The 20,941-nt window shown below is 45.9% G+C and overlaps 2 protein-coding genes across 5 annotated transcripts; both read left to right on the forward strand.

Moving 5' to 3' along the window:
* The first annotated feature begins 1,016 nt into the window (after positions 1-1,016).
* Positions 1,017-12,251, forward strand: map1sa (microtubule-associated protein 1Sa). Of its 2 annotated transcripts, XR_009921941.1 has the most exons (8): positions 1,017-1,365; positions 6,191-6,292; positions 6,545-6,627; positions 6,810-6,950; positions 7,115-9,917; positions 10,127-10,344; positions 10,431-11,900; positions 12,104-12,251. XR_009921941.1 is itself a non-coding variant. In XM_062395566.1 (7 exons), exons 1-7 carry the CDS (start codon positions 1,197-1,199, stop codon positions 10,584-10,586), a joined length of 3,672 nt encoding a protein of 1,223 aa, XP_062251550.1. In that variant the 5' UTR covers positions 1,017-1,196; the 3' UTR covers positions 10,587-12,251. The 2 variants fall into 2 exon arrangements, 1 of the variants encoding a protein (XP_062251550.1); XM_062395566.1 differs by having other exon boundaries at positions 10,431-12,251.
* A 139-nt stretch (positions 12,252-12,390) lies between these two features.
* On the forward strand, positions 12,391-20,626 carry palm1a (paralemmin 1a). 3 transcript variants are annotated; one of them, XM_062394829.1, is made up of 9 exons: positions 12,391-12,527; positions 14,851-14,896; positions 16,015-16,104; positions 16,228-16,355; positions 16,479-16,530; positions 16,700-16,721; positions 17,308-17,364; positions 18,371-18,502; positions 19,727-20,626. In XM_062394829.1, the coding sequence occupies exons 1-9, from the start codon at positions 12,520-12,522 to the stop codon at positions 20,296-20,298; spliced, it is 1,107 nt and encodes a 368-aa protein (XP_062250813.1). In that variant the 5' UTR covers positions 12,391-12,519; the 3' UTR covers positions 20,299-20,626. The 3 variants fall into 3 exon arrangements, with proteins under 3 accessions (XP_062250813.1, XP_062250814.1, XP_062250815.1); XM_062394830.1 differs by having other exon boundaries at positions 16,015-16,095; XM_062394831.1 differs by lacking the exon at positions 18,371-18,502.
* The last annotated feature ends 315 nt before the right edge of the window (positions 20,627-20,941 follow it).

Below are 20,941 nucleotides of genomic sequence, written 5' to 3' on the forward strand. Positions count from 1 at the left end.
ACTTTAACAAACTTCTACAGGTGCACCATGGAGAGCATCCTCTCAAGCTGCATCACTGCCTGGTTTGGTAGCTGCTCCGCTCTGATCACAAGGCCCTGCAGAGGCTGGTGAAGACAGTGGAGCATCATCGGCTGCCATCTCCCTTCAGTGCAACTCATCTACAACACAAGATGTCTGAGAAAAGCACTGAAGATCATCAAGGACCACAGCCATCCAGGCTGTGGACTTCTCACCCTGCTGCCGTCTGGCAGACGTCACCGGAGCATCGAGCACGGACTACTAGACTCACAAACAGCTTCTACCCCCCACTAGGCTTCTGAAAAATCAACACTGACCCTCTGAACAGTCACCATGTACACTCTGCTCCCCCACTCATACAAATACACTTACTTCACATATATTCATATTATTTAATTTAATATTCCCACCTCCTTCACCCTGTAAACTGCTGCTTCATTTGACTATGTTAAATGTTAAATGTTAAATGTTAAATGTTATATGTTATATATTATATGTTGTATGTTATATAGTATGTTATTTTTTTTTGTAAACTCGTCTACTGCGTAGATGCTGCCTGACATGTCACAAGAATTCCACTGCTCTGATGACGCTGTCATTGGTGCATGTGACAATAAACTGAACTTTGAACTTTGAACTTTTATAATAGTTTTTTTTATAGACATGTTTATAACAGAACTAAAATAAATCATAGTGTATATATATTTAAAAAGAACCACATAACAGCTCCAGTATATTATAAATTATATTTGACAAAAGTTTTATTTATGGAACAATGGAGCACAGATAAGTGGATTCACCATGGAAACATGAGAGAGAAGATCTGGATTATGAATATGAACTCTTGCACCGGAAGGTTATCAGATTATATTTAGGAGAAATAGCAAAACCGTTCCGCTTATTAAACATTTATATTTATCTACTTCTCAATATGTAAACTAGTAAAATACCAACTGGACCTAAACCCCGCCCACACAGATGCTCCTCAGTGGACCTGAAGGCGTCATAGAGGACCCGCCCCCATCACACAAGGACCAATAGATATTCACTGGCCTGCTCGGTTCTTCTCTCCTATGGGTCCATTTCTATGTCAGTTATCATGTTCCCCGCCTCTGATTTCAGGTGGGCGGGGTTCCGTTGGAGCATCGCGCTGACGTCATCAGCGGACAGTCCATGCCATGATGGCGGCTGCGGAGCGGAGCGCTGGGCCCGGTTCTTCCCCCGGTTCTTCCCCCGGTTCTTCCCCCGGTTCCTCGGAGCCTGCGGCGGACTACTCCATGCTGGTGGTGGTGGGAGCGCTGCGGTCCCCCGGGATGCTGGAGCGGCTGCTGCGGCAGATCGACTCGGGTGAGTTGTGCTAAAGTGTCCGGTATCGGAGCCGCGGACCGGACCCGAGCTGCCTGCTGCCCGGTGTCCGGTCCTTAAGGCGGGGAAGGTCGGGAAGTCCGCGGGGCCTTTCCCAGTGAAGCCGGTGAACAGCAGCTGCTGCTTTGGAACGGTTCGTCCGGTTCCACCCCGGGTTTTACATCCGTGTCGGGGAAACTGAAAACCGTTAAACACCGTTACACAACTTTAAACAACTTTAAACTATGTTAAACACCGTTAAACACCGTTACACAACTTTAAACAACTTTAAACAACTTTAAACTATGTTAAACACCGTTAAACAACTTTAAACTATGTTAAACAACTTAAAACAACCTTAAACTACGTTAAACACATAGTTTAAAGTTGTTTCAAGTTGTTAGTTTAAGGTTGTTTCAAGTTGTTTAACACCGTTAAACAACTTGAAACTCTGTTAAACACTGTTACACAACATGAACGTCATCTAAACCCGATGTTAAAACTTGTTACACGTCTTTTAAATGTAATTTTATATTGTGTCAGACTCTTCAGTTGAATCCTTCCTCCTCCTCTTCATCCTCTAACTCCTCTTCCTCCTTTAACTCCTCTTCCTCCTTTAACTCCTCGTCATCCTCTAACTCCTCTTCTTTCTCTAACTCCTCTTCTTCCTCTAACTCCTCCTCGTCATCCTCTAACTCCTCTTCCTCCTTTAACTCCTCGTCATCCTCTAACTCCTCTTCTTTCTCTAACTCCTCTTCTTCCTCTAACTCCTCCTCGTGATCCTCTAACTCCTCTTCTTCCTCTAACTCCTCCTCGTCATCCTCTAACTCCTCTTCTCCCTCTAACTCCTCTTTCTCCTCTAACTCCACTTCCTCCTCTAACTCCACTTCCTCCTTTAACTCCTCGTCATCCTCTAACTCCTCTTCTTCCTCTAACTCCTCCTCGTCATCCTCTAACTCCTCTTCTTCCTCTAACTCCTCCTCATCATCCTCTAATTCCTTTTCTTCCTCTAACTCCTCCTCGTCATCCTCTAACTCCTCTTCATCCTCTAACTCTTCTTCCTCCTCTAACTCCACTTCCTCCTCTAACTCCACTTCATCCTCTAACTCCACTTCCTCCTCTAACTCCACTTCCTCCTTTAACTCCTCGTCATCCTCTAACTCCTCTTCATCCTCTAACTCCTCTTCCTCCTCTAACTCCACTTCCTCCTTTAACTCCTTGTCATCCTCTAACTCCACTTCCTCCTCTAACTCCACTTCCTCCTTTAACTCCTCGTCATCCTCTAACTCCTCTTCATCCTCTAACTCCTCTTCCTCCTCTAACTCCACTTCCTCCTTTAACTCCTCGTCATCCTCTAACTCCACTTCCTTCTCTAACTCCTCTTCTTCCTCTAACTCCTCTTCTTCCTCTAACTCCTCCTCGTCATCCTCTAACTCCTTTTCTTCCTCTAACTCCTCCTCGTCATCCTCTAACTCCTCTTCTTCCTCTAACTCCTCCTCTTCTTCCTCTAACTCCTCCTCGTCATCCTCTAACTCCTCTTCTTCCTCTAACTCCTCCTCGTCATCCTCTAACTCCTTTTCTTCCTCTAACTCCTCCTCGTCATCCTCTAACTCCACTTCCTCCTCTAACTCCTCGTCATCCTCTAACTCCTCTTCATCCTCTAACTCCTCTTCCTCCTCTAACTCCACTTCCTCCTCTAACTCCACTTCCTCCTTTAACTCCTCGTCATCCTCTAACTCCACTTCCTCCTCTAACTCCTCTTCTTCCTCTAACTCCTCTTCTTCCTCTAACTCCTCCTCGTCATCCTCTAACTCCTTTTCTTCCTCTAACTCCTCCTCTTCTTCCTCTAACTCCTCCTCGTCATCCTCTAACTCCTCTTCTTCCTCTAACTCCTCCTCGTCATCCTCTAACTCCTTTTCTTCCTCTAACTCCTCCTCGTCATCCTCTAACTCCTCTTCTTCCTCTAACTCCTCCTCGTCATCCTCTAACTCCTCTTCTTCCTCTAACTCCTCCTCGTCATCCTCTAACTCCTCTTCTTCCTCTAACTCCTCCTCGTCATCCTCTAACTCCTTTTCTTCCTCTAACTCCTCCTCGTCATCCTCTAACTCCTCTTCTTCCTCTAACTCCTCCTCGTCATCCTCTAACTCCTCTTCATCCTCTAACTCTTCTTCCTCCTCTAACTCCTCTTCTTCCTCTAACTCCTCCTCGTCATCCTCTAACTCCTCTTCCTCCTTTAACTCCTCGTCATCCTCTAACTCCTCTTCTTTCTCTAACTCCTCTTCTTCCTCTAACTCCTCCTCGTCATCCTCTAACTCCTCTTCCTCCTTTAACTCCTCGTCATCCTCTAACTCCTCTTCTTTCTCTAACTCCTCTTCTTCCTCTAACTCCTCCTCGTGATCCTCTAACTCCTCTTCTTCCTCTAACTCCTCCTCGTCATCCTCTAACTCCTCTTCTCCCTCTAACTCCTCTTTCTCCTCTAACTCCACTTCCTCCTCTAACTCCACTTCCTCCTTTAACTCCTCGTCATCCTCTAACTCCTCTTCTTCCTCTAACTCCTCCTCGTCATCCTCTAACTCCTCTTCTTCCTCTAACTCCTCCTCATCATCCTCTAATTCCTTTTCTTCCTCTAACTCCTCCTCGTCATCCTCTAACTCCTCTTCATCCTCTAACTCTTCTTCCTCCTCTAACTCCACTTCCTCCTCTAACTCCACTTCATCCTCTAACTCCACTTCCTCCTCTAACTCCACTTCCTCCTTTAACTCCTCGTCATCCTCTAACTCCTCTTCATCCTCTAACTCCTCTTCCTCCTCTAACTCCACTTCCTCCTTTAACTCCACTTCATCCTCTAACTCCACTTCCTCCTCTAACTCCACTTCCTCCTTTAACTCCTCGTCATCCTCTAACTCCTCTTCATCCTCTAACTCCTCTTCCTCCTCTAACTCCACTTCCTCCTTTAACTCCTTGTCATCCTCTAACTCCACTTCCTCCTCTAACTCCACTTCCTCCTTTAACTCCTCGTCATCCTCTAACTCCACTTCCTTCTCTAACTCCTCTTCTTCCTCTAACTCCTCTTCTTCCTCTAACTCCTCCTCGTCATCCTCTAACTCCTTTTCTTCCTCTAACTCCTCCTCGTCATCCTCTAACTCCTCTTCTTCCTCTAACTCCTCCTCTTCTTCCTCTAACTCCTCCTCGTCATCCTCTAACTCCTCTTCTTCCTCTAACTCCTCCTCGTCATCCTCTAACTCCTTTTCTTCCTCTAACTCCTCCTCGTCATCCTCTAACTCCACTTCCTCCTCTAACTCCTCGTCATCCTCTAACTCCTCTTCATCCTCTAACTCCTCTTCCTCCTCTAACTCCACTTCCTCCTCTAACTCCACTTCCTCCTTTAACTCCTCGTCATCCTCTAACTCCACTTCCTCCTCTAACTCCTCTTCTTCCTCTAACTCCTCTTCTTCCTCTAACTCCTCCTCGTCATCCTCTAACTCCTTTTCTTCCTCTAACTCCTCCTCTTCTTCCTCTAACTCCTCCTCGTCATCCTCTAACTCCTCTTCTTCCTCTAACTCCTCCTCGTCATCCTCTAACTCCTTTTCTTCCTCTAACTCCTCCTCGTCATCCTCTAACTCCTCTTCTTCCTCTAACTCCTCCTCGTCATCCTCTAACTCCTCTTCTTCCTCTAACTCCTCCTCGTCATCCTCTAACTCCTCTTCTTCCTCTAACTCCTCCTCGTCATCCTCTAACTCCTTTTCTTCCTCTAACTCCTCCTCGTCATCCTCTAACTCCTCTTCTTCCTCTAACTCCTCCTCGTCATCCTCTAACTCCTCTTCTTCCTCTAACTCCTCCTCGTCATCCTCTTAAGCCTGAAACATGCTTCTGCGACTGAGTCTACGTCTTTTCACGCCGCTGTGGCGCAAGACTCGTTTTCATTCAAGCTTCCCCAACCGTTGCACGTCTTACAAAGCAATTCCGCGCCAGAACACTAGGCGGAGTAATGCTTTTTGTCGAAGATGACCTGAGAGACGCCTTCTTTGTGGGTGTGGCAATCGTTGTTGACTGTTTATTTACCTTCTACCAGTTGTGTTCTCCATTACAAACACACGGTGAAAACCATGGCAGAGAGTGTATTCACGATTCCAACCGAACAGTTGTCCATTCTTCTTTTTAAAATCTTCCGTTGTTTCTGCCGGTATTATGGGGCATGAAACCGGAAATGCAGCTCCAGAAGGGATGTAGAGCAGACCAATCACAGCCTTAAGGGCTGAGTGAGCTTGCGGAGCTTTGCCGTAAATTTTAGAAAAATGGGGCGACGCCCGTCAGCACGTAAGGGACCCGGAAGGGCTCTTGCGCTTACGGGCCCGTGAAAACGCAGAAGCATGTTTCAGGCTTAACCCCTCTTCTTCCTCCAACTCCTCCTCGTCATCCTCTAACTCCTCTTCCTCCTCTAACTCCTCTTCCTCCTCTAACTCCTCTTCTTCCTCTAACTCTTCTTCTTCCTCTAACTCCTCTTCCTCCTCTAACTCCTCCTCGTCATCCTCTAACTCCTCTTCATCCTCTAACTCCTCTTCATCCTCTAACTCCTCTTCATCCTCTAACTCCTCTTCCTCCACTAACTCCTCTTCCTCCTCTAACTCCTCCTCGTCATCCTCTAACTCCTCTTCCTCCTCTAACTCCTCTTCATCCTCTAACTCCTCTTCATCCTCTCTTCTGATGTCAGTCTGTTGGTGAAGTTAAAAGAGGAAGTGATGTCATCAAATATCTTCAGCTTCCTGTTTGTTGAGGAGGAAACAGGTCATGAAACGTGCGACTGTGTGTGTGTGTCTGTGTGTGTCAGGTGTGAGGTGCTGGTGTGTAGATCTGGACGTGTCCGTTGTGGATCAGCAGTTGAAACTCTTTGTGTCCAGACACTCGGCCTTCATGTCACAACACGTCCCAGGTGAGAGGAAGTTAAACACTGCACCTTTTCACAATAAAATGTATTCATCATCTTCTTTTCAAAAACAGGAAGTAGAGAGGACATCAGGGAAGGCTTTTGTTTACTGTTCATGTTGTTTATGTTGACGTGAAACTGAAATATTAAAACACACACATCACAATGACATAATCCTTCACACTGTGTGTGTGTCAGCTGAGACTCTGCTGAGCAGCCTGAGGACACGCTTGTGTCTCATGTGTCTTGTTGCTGCAGGTCAGAGGACGCTGCGTCACTGTGGAGACGTCCTGGACGTTCAGGTCGTGGTGAATCCAGTTCGGGACTTCGTCCTCTCTGAGGTGGGAGCCGAACGGAAACAAAAGAAAACTAAAACTGAGTTTGCTGTAGTCGGTCACATGAGCTGAGATGTGAGAGGACAGTGTTGTTCAGCGTCACACTCACAATCTGTCCTCATTTATCCACATCATTGAAAACCTCGAGCTGCAGCTCTGAGAACTGAATGTGTTTCCTGTTGGTTCAGGTCCGACGGCTGATCTGTGACCCGTCTCGACACAAGCTGCTGGTGCTGGTGGGTCAGTGCGTGGAGCAGAGCGGGGACATCGTCCTGCAGAGGGGACGCTTCTCTCTGCACGACCTCGTCCACATCTGCACTGATGATGAGGTGAGGACCCGTCGCACCATCGCTGTGTCTCAGGCACATTTCATTTTAATTCTTCCTTTTTTTCTAGTTGTCACTAAGGTTTCATTATAACTGGTTTTAATATTTAAAGAGTATTGCATTATATTTGATTCATCTTGTTGAAGTATTTGTTTGTGTTTTCGAAGGTTACAGAATTGTTGAACTCGTCAGAGGCAGAGGTGAAGGCCAGTCTCACGCTCTGCTGTCCCAACCAAGGTCAATGGACGGAGTCTTTTTCAGAGAAACACGACCTTCAAGGCCTCATGAACATCCAGGTCAACCCCCCCCTCGTCCTCCCTCAGATGGAGGGTCTGCAGGAGTTCACAGAGTATCTCTCGGAGTCGCTGGAGCCCGAGTCGCCCTTTGACCTCCTGGAGCCGCCGTGCACCGTCGGCTTCCTGAAACTCTCGCGACCCTGCTGCTACATCTTCCCTGGTGGGAGGGGGGACTCGGCCTTCTTTGCCATCAATGGTTTTAATGTTCTGGTGAATGGCGGCTCGGACCCCCGCTCCTGCTTCTGGAAACTGGTTCGACACCTGGACAGAATCGACTCTGTGCTCCTGACCCACATCGGTGTGGACAATCTCCCTGGACTCAACAGTCTCCTGCAGAGGAAAGTGGCTGAGCAGGTGAACGAGTCTCAGACTGAAGAGGACTGGATAAAAAACCTCATCTCTCCTGAGATCGGTGTGGTTTTCCTCAACGTTCCTGACGGACTCCAGTCTATTCAGGAGGATCCCAGTGAGCTGCGCAGCTGTGACCAGGTGGCACTCACGTGTCAGTACTTGCAGAGATTGGCGATCAAACCTGAACCTCTTGACCGGTTTAATGGTCCCATTATAGAACCAGTCATTTTGTTTCAGAAGATGGGAGTCGGCCGTTTGGAGCTCTACACTCTGAATCCTGTCAATGGAAGCAAAGAACTCGAGGCTTTAATGCAGATTTGGCCAAACAGTGGATCGAATGTAAAGAGCTCCCATCTTCCTCTAACATCCCTCGTTTCCATCTGTGCTCTGCTGGTGTGGCATCCATCCAGTCCTCAGGAGAAGATCATCCGTGTCCTGTTCCCAGGGTGCACGCCACAGAACAAAATCCTGGATGGACTCGAAAAACTCAAACATCTGGATTTCCTCAAACATCCAACAGTGTGTTCGAAAGATCTCGACACACTCAAAACTGAAAAACAACCAAAAAGAGCAGAGAGTCGTGAAAGCCTTAAGTCCAGTTCTAAAGATGTCCGACCCAGCAGTGCCTTACAGAAAGACAGGCTTGAACGAGTAGAGGTAAAAAAACATGAGGTTAAAATGAAGCCGAAGGCAGCAGGGGACCCTGCTCACAAAGACAAGATGGATGGAGAAGAAAAAACTAAAGTGAAGGATGGAAATGTCAAATTAAAGCCACTGAAAACTGCTGAGAAGTTTGCTGCCAAGAAAGATGTGGTGTTGAAAGAGGAGAAAAAGGAAGAAAAAAGGAAGGAGAGTCTGAGTTTCAAACCAAAGAAAGACATTAGACCTGAACCAAAGAAAGACAGTAAGAGGGGCGTAAGGACAGAGGAGAAGACAGTTTCCAGACTAGTTGCTAAAGATGCAAAAAAAGCAGGAAGTGGAGCTTTATCAACTGAACCAAAGAAACTTCCAGGTAGGACTCAGAAGAAAGACGTGGCCTTTCCAAAGAAAGACACGTCGAACAAAGGGACGAAGATAGAGGCTGATCGCTCCAAGGTGTCAGCGCCTGAGAACATGACTGCTGAATTTGAAAGACTTCAACTGGAAGATGACAACGCAAACATCGGATTGAAGAACGTGAGTTCTGAGGGCGTGAAGGCCAAAGGAAGTCAGACGTCAACTGTCGAGAGTCCCGAAGTGTTCCGCTGTACGGAGGAAATGCCTGCTGCACTTTCGTCTCTTGTCAAAACACCAAAGAGTAATCTCGGTGTAAACCTTGATATCACCTCGACTGCGTTCCGTCCGTCACCTGAAGAAGATGCTCAGTGTGGGGGGGAGCTCAGCGGCCTTGTGGCCAGAGAGTCCAGTCTTGACTTCAGTTCTTGTCGGACATCAGACTCCCTGAGGGACGTTCTGGAAACCTCCAGCCTCCTGACCCTCAGTCCTTTCAGGGACGTGATGCCAGACTCTTCTCTTACGATGACGTCCATGCCACCTACTACTGCGTCACCCAAAGGACCCATGGGAGACCGAGTAGACGCCAATGGACATGTCAATGACTTGGACTCCAACACAGGGAGGAGATCGTCCCATCATGGAGATGGATCAGAGGAGCGCATTCACAGGATTTGCGACCTCACCTCAGACGTCCCACATGATGTTGATCTGTGTCTGGTTTCACCTTGTGAGTTTCATCATCCCAGGAGCCCAGAGAACCATCAGCAGCCCCTCAACGCCGCTGTTTCACCAAACATGTCCGACAACAACAATGACTCTCAGGACCAGGAAACTCCTCCCACATCTACCAGCGACTCCCCGCTGACCATCACAGATTGTGCCCTCCCCCCCGGCACAGAGGGCTGTCCGTCCATCACCGCAGATGGAGACTCTGATGACGATGCCAGTGACCATTTTCCTTCCAGTCATCCTCGGGATCAACACAGTCTGCAATACATCCACCAGCAGGGACGACCTTCCTCCCATGAACTGCCACCAGCCCCAATCAAAGATCTGCCACCATTACCCCCCCAGCCTGGAGCCTGCATGTCAGACGCACAGGCTGATGCCTCCAACAAGAGTCTGAAGAGTTCAGCTGCGAAGAACAAGAAGCCATCAGGTTTGACCCAGAAGTTAACATCTGGAGGAGCCACAGCCCAGAACGGAAAGTTGAAGGTGGGCAGCTCCTCGGGCTCGTTGAAGATGATGACCAGCCTTGACGCAAAGTCATCATCGAGAAATTCACTTGGTGGATCAAGAATTGGAAATTTAAAACCTCCATCGTCAGGTAGGAATCAGCCGGAAATAATGAGGTCATGGTAGAAATATAAAATAAATGATTGTTTCTGTAGCACGTTCTGAAAAATGCCTTAAACCACATTCTGACATCTCTTAAAATTCCTGAAACTTGTTCTTAAAATCTGTGTCACAGCTCCATCTAGTGGCCGTTATACGAAGTGGTAGCTGTAGAATCTCACTTGTTCTTGCTTGCTTTAGCTCCGAGAGTCTCTGAGGGTTCTGAGGGATCTGTGATCTACGTGGATCTGGCTTACCTCCCGTCCAGCGGCGCCTCCTCCACCGTGGACGTAGATCTGTTCAAACGCATTCGCTCCTCGTATTACATCATCAGTGGAGACGATCCTGTGAAGGAGGCGTCAATGAGAAGAATCCTGGACTCGCTGCTGGAGGGGAAGAGCAGCTGGGCCGAGGTCCAGGTCGGTGAAAAAGCTGACGTCATATTTGTCGTTCACCTTCGCATTATCTAATCCCTGATTGGTCCGTTACTCTCTACTGTCCACAGGTGACTCTGATCCCAACATTTGATTCGCTGGCGATGCACGAATGGTACCAGGAAACTCACGACCGGCAGAGGGAGCTGTCAATCACCGTGCTGGGCAGCAACAGCACCGTAGCGATGCAGGAGGAGACTTTCCCCGCCTGCAAGGTCGAGTTCTGAGACCCCCCCCCCCCCCCCCCCCCCCCCAGGAGACAATGAGCCTTGATGTTGCCATGGTAACAGCCATGTCAGCAGTTTGCGAAATATTTCCCCCCAGAAAAGTAGGCAGGGGGGGGGGAGTACAGCTCTGATAAGTTGATCTTTTCATACATGTTTGGACCATGAAAAGTTACTTCACAGTTTTTAGTGTGTGTGTGCGTGTGTGTTTTCCTGTGTCCATCATCCAGAAGCTACACAATTCTTTTATCAACCTCTTATTGTGAAGAATTCCACTGTACTGGAGTTTGGTCGGGAGATGAGGCGACGGCCTGGTGAAGCAGGAAGAACCCGTTCTTCACCTCCTTCCTCTCCTTCAACCTTCCAATCGTTAGCATGTCAGGATGAAGGGTGACGTCTCCTGTAAAAGAGTTCAGATCAAAAATCTGTTTTATATCGGTTTAATTAAATATATGTTTCTTACTTACTGAAAAATTCAATTCATCATTTAACACTAATGTTCACTGAGATGAAACTTCATGATCTAAATGAATCGTAAGAGTGAAAGTTTTAGTTTGTTTGAAGTGAAGATTCCACAGAATTCTCCCAAAAGAACTCAAGCTTTTATTTTGTAATGTTATTTCCTGTCTCACCACATCATCACATCTGGTTTTGACGTCTGTCTCATGCCTTCTGTTAAAAAATGATGACATCATTCTTCAATATCATTTTTATTTTTTTGTGTCAATTTTAAGAAAAACAGGAAATAACAATTTGTTCACCTTCATCAATAAGATACTGATCAGCTGTTCCTCATGAGATCAGATTAACTCAAAAAGCTGCATCGCCCATGACATTTTATTATTTTGGTTTGAGTGATTAATGTTTTTCTGTGTAAAACGTATAAAACCAACACAAAGAGAAAACTCGACCATTTGGATTTTTGTTTTCCATCAGACAGTTTAAGTTTTTATTTATTTATTTACCTTTTTTAAATTCAGAATTGGTTCACTTCCTGAATGTTGGTACGAGTTTCAATGTTTTATTCCCAAAGGTTAAAATCCTGATGATCATTGAAACCAGTGAACGGAGCAGTTACTGTTTTAATAAAGCTCCAGCTACACAATCTATTGTAAATATTGACACAAAGGTTTGTAATATTACATTATTCATTGAAAAATATGAACAGAGAGCATTTTAAAAGGTTTATAAATATTAAGAATGTTTTGTTCCTGAAATTGAAACGTTTAAATTGTTTTGATGGTTTTAGTTCAATGTCAGTCATATTTTTTATTTTAATTTGTGATTTTATTTCTCAAAATGTAATTCTTGTTACATGTCATGTCATTTTTTAGCTGACGCTTTTATCCAAAGCGACTTATATTTTTAGAACACTCATCATTTTTATGAGGGGCCATCTAGGGGTTCAGTATCTTGCCAAGGACACTTAGGCATGCAGATGGGATAGAGTGGGATTCGAACCGGCAACCTTCTTATTGTAGAGCACCCGCTCTATCCCCTAGGCCACGCTCTCCCCAAAGTTATGATTTGTTTGAAAGAATCATTTCTGGTCAAATCAGATAATGCCCCCCCCCCCCACACACACACACACACCAACACACACTGTGTATTTAAATATAAAAACACAAGTTTTACAGATTCTGTCAAAATAAAATCCCTTTAACACAGTCTGCTGTCTTTTGTTGTGAAAAGCCTGGGATGAGTTGATTTGGAAACATGTTGAGGTCAGGTGACGATACTGTTGGGTGTAATCAGATTAGTCATGAAGTAATCAGATTAGTACCAGACTAATTTAAATACAGGAGGAAATCAGATCACAGTTTTTCTCCTCCCTCCCTCCCCCTCTCTCTCCTACCTCTCTCTCTCTCCTCCCTCTCCTCCCTCTGCTCTCCTCCCTTCTTCTCTCTCTCTCAGTTGACTCTGGACTGATCGGACAATGATGGAGTGAGTTCATCTCTTTATTAATTGTCTTTGACGTCTGTAATGATCTCTGTTTTTGTGATGTCATACTGCAGCATCAGACCGCTGAGTCAGCGGCTGAGGAAACTGCGGCAACTGTGTGTGTGTGTGTGTGTGTGTGTACTGTGTCTTTGTGTGTACTGTATGTTGTGCGTGTGGGTACTGTTCGTGTGTTCTGTGTGTCTGTACTGTATGTACTGTGTGTGTGTTCTGTTACTGTGTGTGTGTACTGTGTGTGTGCACTGTGTGTGTGTTCTGTGTCTGTGTGTGTGCACTGTGTGTGTGTACTGTGTGTGTGTTCTGTGGCTGTGTGTGTGCACTGTGTGTGTGTGTGCGTGTGTTTGTACTGTGTGTATGTACTGTGTGTGCACTGTGTGTGTGTTCTGTGGCTGTGTGTGTGTACTGTGTGTGTGTTCTGTGTCTGTGTGTGTGCACTGTGTGTGTGTGCGTGTGTTTGTGTGTGTGGATGTAAGACAGTGAAGTGAACATGTTGGACCAGATCACACATCAATAATTTATAATAACATATTAATCCTTTTTTTAATGAAGGATCTGATTTGTGATCAATAGCAGCCATGAACTTATCTTCAAAATAAAAGCATCAAGCTGAATGACCTCCAGGTATTTAAACATATATGAAAGGAATAGATTGATTTCCTGTGATGCTCTATTCTAGATTTTCGGTCATAATCTATGATAGATTTTGTTGTGTCCTCTCTTCTTAAAAACATGGGCCTTTTTTACAGTATAAATGTATAAATGTAGCTAACTGATCCAGATTTGGGAAATGATTGAAGGCTGATGCTACTTCCTGTGCGTTTGTTTATCCTTCCTGTGAGGTGACAGATACGTCATTATCTGAACTGCTCTTATGTATTTAACATCTACTTTGACTTTCGGTCCATGTCCAATATGCTAACATCGAGGAGGCGGGTTTATGATCTATACTGCAGCCAGACACCAGGGGGCGATAGAGATGATTCAACTGTCACATCCATCTTGCATGTTAAAGGGATAGTTCACCAAAAAATGAAAACCCACTCATTATCTACTCACCACGATGCCGATGGGGTGTGGGGGGGGGGGGGGGGGGGGGGGCAACACCATGGTGTGTCCCAGGGTCAGTGAACGCACCTCGTAGGAAGCTATCAGAGACTCTTCTTCCCAGAGTTCAGGCTGTTGTCCCTCAAGTGTCTCTAAAGGCAGAGGAGGATCCAGAGCTTCAGCATCAAGCTCCTCTCCTGTGGAGTCATCTTCAGTTCTGGAGCCAGACTCCCTCTGTACGCTGAAGATTCAAACCTTCATTTAGGATCAAGTTCTAGTTCCAGCCGGTCCAGGTTTGTCTTGGACCTTAGTTCTGCTGCTGTAGGTTTAGAACGTTGGGGTCACGTGACACATGGAGCTTCTCTTTCCTCTTCTCCATCTCAATCACAAGAATGTCTCATCAACACATGTTGCTGACGTGACTTCTTCACCAGAGTCCTGCTGCTTCATCAGATCCAGGATCGAAGCTGCAACCACATCATGGATCGTGATGGTGTCAGCTGATCGAGGACTAAGATCACAACAACACTGCTGGAAACACAACATGTCTCCTCACATCTTCCACCATCACTGACAGGAACTCCTCAGTTCATCTCCATCAGACATGATGTTTAAACACTTAAAACATGAAGTGACAAACTGGTTCTTCTCATGTAGTGCATCCTGTTGTGTTGTTGTGTTGATGTGTACAGTGTGTGTCCTGGGAGAGGATCCTCACATGGGACTGAGCTTCATCACTGATCACAGAGTTTCACTCGTGTTAACATCTATGAGACAAGTATCATGTGATCGATCTGTTGAGTCAGTCACTATTTACCTCAGTTGTGTTGGATTCTGCTGCAACACATTTACACTTTAAACTCAGGAAGTGTTTTCTGGACTCAACTAACTCTGCTGCAGAGGTCATGTGATCATGTTCACGTCACCTGACACTTCGTCAGCTCTGATCACCACAAACTCTCCTCACATCTTCGTCTTCGTGTGAGTCAGCACTTCTTCACCAGAGAGGTTTGTTTTAGTTTCTTCATGTTTGTGTTAGAAGCTCCCCCCCCCCCCCCCCACACACACACACACACTCAGTGAATCAGGGGAGGATCCTCTGCTGTTCACACTGCTCCTCGATTCAGACTTTATTCAGGAGCTCGGGAGGAGGAGGAGAAAGTGAGTGTGATCCTCCAGAGAAGATCCAGAGAACTGAGGAGCTCAGGTCTGAAAGTAAAGAGCTCCGCCCCCTCCCACATCCTAACCTCTCTCTCTCTCTCAGGGCGAGTCAGGATCTCTGTGAGCAGGATCGACTGCAGCTCATCACAGTGAGTCACACACTCACACACTCACACACATGTTTGTACATCTATCTTAGTGAGGGTTAGGGTTGACATAATGCTGTCCCACGCCCCTAACCCTTACGTAAACCTATTCCTAACAGTCCATTAAAGGGGGGGGGGGGGGGACTGAGGAAAAATGTAACTGTTAACACATGCATGTGCAGTATTATTCAACCCCCAGCTTCAGGACTTTGTGGAGCATCTTCTAGCTTTTAGAACTTCTAACAAACGTTTTAAGTAAGTGCTGAAAAGCTTCTCACGCGTCTCGATCAGAATCTCACGATCAACAGCTTCAAGCTTGTGATGTTTGATGGCTTCTGTACTGGCTTCTTTAAATCCAACCAGAGAGTTCATCAGATTTAAATCTGGTGACTGTGAAGGGCACTCCAGGACCCTCCAGGATATCTTTCTCCACCAAGCTTTGGTTGACTTGACTTGGGGGGGGGTGGGGGGGGGGGGGGGGAATACATGCATCACAGCTGAAGCAAATGAAGGATCATTAATGAGTTCCCAAAGGCTTAATTATGTTTCAATTCGACTTTAGGCCATAACAAATGTCAGACAGCTTTAAAAACAATAATATGATATGGGGGTTGAATAATTGTGGCATGGCTATCACAACAAAATATACTGTTACACACAAATACTACATCATGCTTTTTTTGTGTTGATTTTATGTATCACTCAGCTCATGAAGAATCTTTGTGGGGTTAATATTTTTGATCGCAACTGTAGCTGTACAAGAGCACACATACACACACACATGCACACACACATGCACACACACATGCACACTTGTTTATTATGTGGGTCACGTGTTCTGGTCCAAAATGACTCCGGCTCCTCACAGTGGAGCTGAAACCAAACTAAAACCAGGATGATGATCCCGTCCGTTTCTCTGAGATGTTTAGAAACAAGGAGTCTGAAGCTCTGGGTCAATCAGGCCTTGAGGTCTTTGAGAGGGTTGAGGTTAGTTGGGTTAGTTTGGGTTAGTTAATGATAAGTTAGGTCCTGGAGTTGAACTAAGTGATTTGATTCATCAGGCTCCATTGATATGTACAGCTGGATGTGTCTGCCTCACTATGTTTCCCATCATGCCTCAGGAGAAGAGGAAGTGGCAGACAGAGGTCGAGAGCAGGAAACGACAGCTGGAGGACAACAGGAGAACTCTGCAGCACCTGAAGGTGAGACAGGTAGAGACAGACAGACAGATATCAAACATCGTTAGCGCATATCGCATGTTTTCATAATATCGTGCAGCCATATTTTATCTAGTATTTAAACATATAAATGTTTGACGAGTTTCCTATGTTCAGTCAAAGGCTCTGAGGGAGCGATGGCTTCTAGACGGAGCGCCCTCTTCTGGACCAGACCAGGATAACGTCAAGAAACAACTGGAGCAGGACGAGGCCACGACCAGGAACCTGGAGGAGTCCATTAACAGGTCTGAACTGATCCAAATAATCTGATTTAATGTGATCCAAAGTAAAACCAGGAACCTGGAGGAGACCATCAACAGGTCTGATCTGATCCATTATGTAATGATGAATTCACTTGTGAGTTATAGGTTGGAACTGGAGCTGCTCGGTCTTCTGTGTCAGACTGAAACACAAACCATGGTGAGTCTGCCCTGGGCTCTGCAGATTTAACCAGATTACAGTGATCAGATTATAGTTTTGCTTTTGTTCACACTGTGTTGAAGCAGATTAACCTGTTGGAGGCGCTGTTTGATTTTGTAAAGATGTAGTTTTAGGTTCAATTTTGTGACATGAGACATGTTTCCTTCAGATGTCAACAGGATCCAATGAAGGTAAAAATCTTATCATCATCATCATCATCATCATCATCATCATCATCATCATCATCATCATCATTACATTACATTACATGTCATTTAGCTAAAGCTTTTGTCCAAAGCGACTTACATTTTGAGAACACTCAGCATTTATGAGGGGCCATTTAGCGGTTCAGTATCTTGCCAAGGACACTTAGGCATGCAGATGGAAAAGAGTGGGATTCGAAACCAGCAACCTTCTTGTTGCAGAACACCGCTCTATCCCTTAGGCGGGTGTGAAGATGATGAAGATGATCATCATCATCTTCATCATCATCTTCATCATCTTCATCATCATCATCTTCATCATCATCTTCATCATCATTATCATCATCATCATCTTCATCTTCATCATCATCATCTTCATCATCTTCATCATCATCATTATCATCGAGTTTAAAAGTAATTTTACATCATTACATTTGAGGTTTCTGTAGTCACAATGCAGTGTAATTCAATTACAGTAATATCTTTATTAGTATGAATAAAGTAATCAGATTACAGTGTGTTGTGATTGACTCACTGTGACTCCTCCTCCTTCTTCCCATGATCCTTTGCAAAGCTCACAAAAGTCCTCGAATGAACAAATCAAGAGAAACGACGGAGGAGATCAAGAGAGGTGAAAAAGACTGAGATCTGTCTCTACCTGTCTGTCTTCATCTGTCTGTCTCTACCTGTCTGTCTCCATCTGTCTGTCTCTACCTGTCTGTCTTCATCTGTCTGTCTCTACCTGTCTGTCTCAATCTGTCTGTCTCTACCTGTCTGTGTCCATCTGTCTGTCTTCATCTGTCTGTCTCTACCTGTCTGTCTCCATCTGTCTGTCTCTACCTGTCTGTCTTCATCTATCTGTCTCTACCTGTCTGTCTTCATCTATCTGTCTCTACCTGTCTGTCTTCATCTGTCTGTCTCTACCTGTCTGTCTTCATCTGTCTGTCTCTACCTGTCTGTCTCAATCTGTCTGTCTCTACCTGTCTGTGTCCATCTGTCTGTCTTCATCTGTCTGTCTCCATCTGTCTGTCTTCATCTGTCTGTCTCTACCTGTCTGTCTTCATCTGTCTGTCTTCATCTGTCTGTCTCTACCTGTCTGTCTTCATCTATCTGTCTCTACCTGTCTGTCTTCATCTGTCTGTCTCTACCTGTCTGTCTTCATCTGTCTGTCTCTACCTGTCTGTCTTCATCTATCTGTCTCTACCTGTCTGTCTTCATCTGTCTGTCTCTACCTGTCTGTCTCAGACCTGTCTGTCTTCATCTGTCTGTCTCTACCTGTCTGTCTTCATCTATCTGTCTCTACCTGTCTGTCTTCATCTGTCTGTCTCTACCTGTCTGTCTTCATCTGTCTGTCTCTACCTGTCTGTCTCTACCTGTCTGTCTTCATCTATCTGTCTCTACCTGTCTGTCTTCATCTGTCTGTCTCTACCTGTCTGTCTTCATCTGTCTGTCTCTACCTGTCTGTCTCCATCTGTCTGTCTCAATCTGTCTGTCTCCATCTGTCTGTCTCTACCTGTCTGTCTCCATCTGTCTGTCTCTACCTGTCTGTCTCCATCTGTCTGTCTCTACCTGTCTGTCTCCATCTGTCTGTCTCTACCTGTCTTTCTTCATCTGTCTGCCTGTCTCTACCCTTTCAGCGATGTACTCAGTGGAGATAAAGGTCGAGCGAGACAGACAGACGGGGGAAAGCCGGGTCCTGTCCACTAACACCCGACTTCCTGTTGACCTCTCGCAGCAAGGGGTCAAAGTTTATGAGGACGAGCAGAAAGGTGAAGTCAGTAACCAACAAACAAAGCACGAGGGGCGGAGCTTTAGTAGAAGTTTCCAAATATAAACAACAGACTATAAATAAAGACCAGGACACGTCACTACCTCCTCCAGAAGGTGAAACATCTCAGATACAAACGCTGCCACCTTGTGGTGATGACGTAGTTAACGGTCTGAACAGCAGCGATGGCAGAAGCGTGGCATCGAGGCCCCGCCCAGGTCGAGAAGATTTTAAGAAGCCGATTTCTGAAGTTATATGCATCACTTTATTATTTCGGCTTTTCCATGTTGATGTGGATTCGATTATTGTCTTCTCGGATTGAATCGTAGCTTTTATGATTTTAAGATTATTTTGGTTTTAGATTCGTTGTCTTGATATAATGGGACCATGTTGGAAATAACTTTATTCAAACTAAACATGTTATCCTATGGATCTTCACATGAATAAGATTCAATCAATCACACTTTCGACCAATCCTGAGTCAGTCTCAGCTGTCAATCATGACATCTTGTTTTTATATCATCAAATAACTAAATCAAATCAAACTGAAATGACAGAAACATCTTTGGCAAACTTTTATTTAACGTCTACTTTGAGATTTTTGATCAGAGAGAGGGGAGGGATGGCCTAGGGGATAGAGCGGCCTTCTTGTTGCTCTGCAACAAGAAGGTTGCTGGTTCGAATCCCACTCTGTCCCATCTGCATGCCTAAGTGTCCTTTGCAAGATGCTGAACCCCTAAATGGCCCCTCAAAAATGTTGAGTGTTCTTAAAATGTAAGTCGCTTTGGATAAAAGCGTCAGCTAAATGACTTGTAATCAAGCCCCCATTTGCTAACATGGAGGAGGAGGGGTTTATGACCCATCAGCAGCCAGACACCAGGGGGCGAAGCAGCAGTCATGTTGTCCATCTTTGTTTACTGTCTGTTGTTTAAACACTGAACTTTCCTCACACGTCTGTCTGTCAATCACCTGTCAATCACCTGAGCGTGACGAGTCTCCAGCTGAAGGTCTGATGATTCCTTGAAGAGCCGGTTTCCTTGTTGTGTACTCAGGTGAACTTCTTACCTGGATGTAGTGATGTCACAGTGTATGACTGTACACTGTGACATCACTACAGGTGGATCCTGGTGCAGCAGGAGAATCGTCAGTTTCTATTGGTCGTTCAGCTGGAGATCAGCTGTGACCTGTAACGAGCAGATGTCCTGATCCTGTGTCTGTCTCTTAGTCGTCCATGAGGTGAACGGTGAGGACGGCGTCCACCTGCTTAGCTGCTCAGAAGTCGATGAGCTCATCCTCAAAGCAGACGAAGCTTTGATGATGTCACAGACTGTCTCCACGGTGACCTCAGTGGAGTACCAGGAGGAGGCGGAGCCAGAGCTGCCACACATCTCGATGGAGATCTCAGGGCTGGAGGCCAAACCTCCCTCCGAGCCGAGTGTGGCCGATGCCAGCACAGAGAACCCGGTCACCATGGTGTTCATGGGCTACCAGAGTGTGGAGGACGAGTCTGAGACCCAGAAGGTTCTGGGTCTGCAGGGGACGGTGACGGCCGAGCTCGTGCTCATCGAGGACACTGATGGCCAGACGTCCCCGGGAGGAGGAGGGATGGATGACGGCGACAACACAGCCAAGTCCACACAGCATTCCCCTGCCTCCGCCGCCTCCCCCCCCCTGACAACCACCCAACCTCCAGCGGCGCCGCCAGCCGGTAGCAGGGAGTCGGCGGGGGGGGCCGAGGGAGGAGTGCTGGCCTCCCAGAAGGAGAAGCAGGAGTGCAAGTGCTGCAGCATCATGTGATCCTGAAGGGGGCACTGCTTTACGACCTTATATATTAATACAAGTAAAATGTTAAATCCGCCCTCTAACCTAAACCACGCCTCTAACAATATGACATCACTTCCTGCTTCCTGTTAAATAAAACCATTTTTTTGTATTTTCTTAGGCTTTTTACTTTTGTACTTGTCATGTTGAGACACCTGACATACCATATTAGCATTAGCTTCTGGGTTAGCATTAGCGCCAGGACTAGCGTTAGCTTCAGGGTTAGCATTTCTGTCAGGGGTAGCATAAGTGTCTCATTCATCTGTATCAACTTTGCTGCTGCTTCTGGTTTTATAAAATAAAAAGTCCTTGAGACCCATATGCCTTTATTTTCTGTCCCCTGAATTAATCAATCACATGTTATTAGTCTCATATTCCCAGTTTGTCTCATAGATGTTAACAAGGAGCAACTTCCTCTGTTCTTAACTCAACAGGAGTCAAATAGAAACTTAGTGATCCGTGAAGGAAGCTCAGTCCCAAAAGTTTTTGTGACTCAAGCACAAAGTCAAACACTCACAGTCCACATCCCCTGGAGGACATGTACCACAGCCCGGTCCCATTGGGCATGTGAGGGTACTTATTACCCTCCTGATGTCTCATCGGGGGGGAGACATCCTGC

This window comes from Platichthys flesus, chromosome 9 (assembly GCF_949316205.1).
Source record: "Platichthys flesus chromosome 9, fPlaFle2.1, whole genome shotgun sequence".
NCBI lineage: Eukaryota > Metazoa > Chordata > Actinopteri > Pleuronectiformes > Pleuronectidae > Platichthys > Platichthys flesus.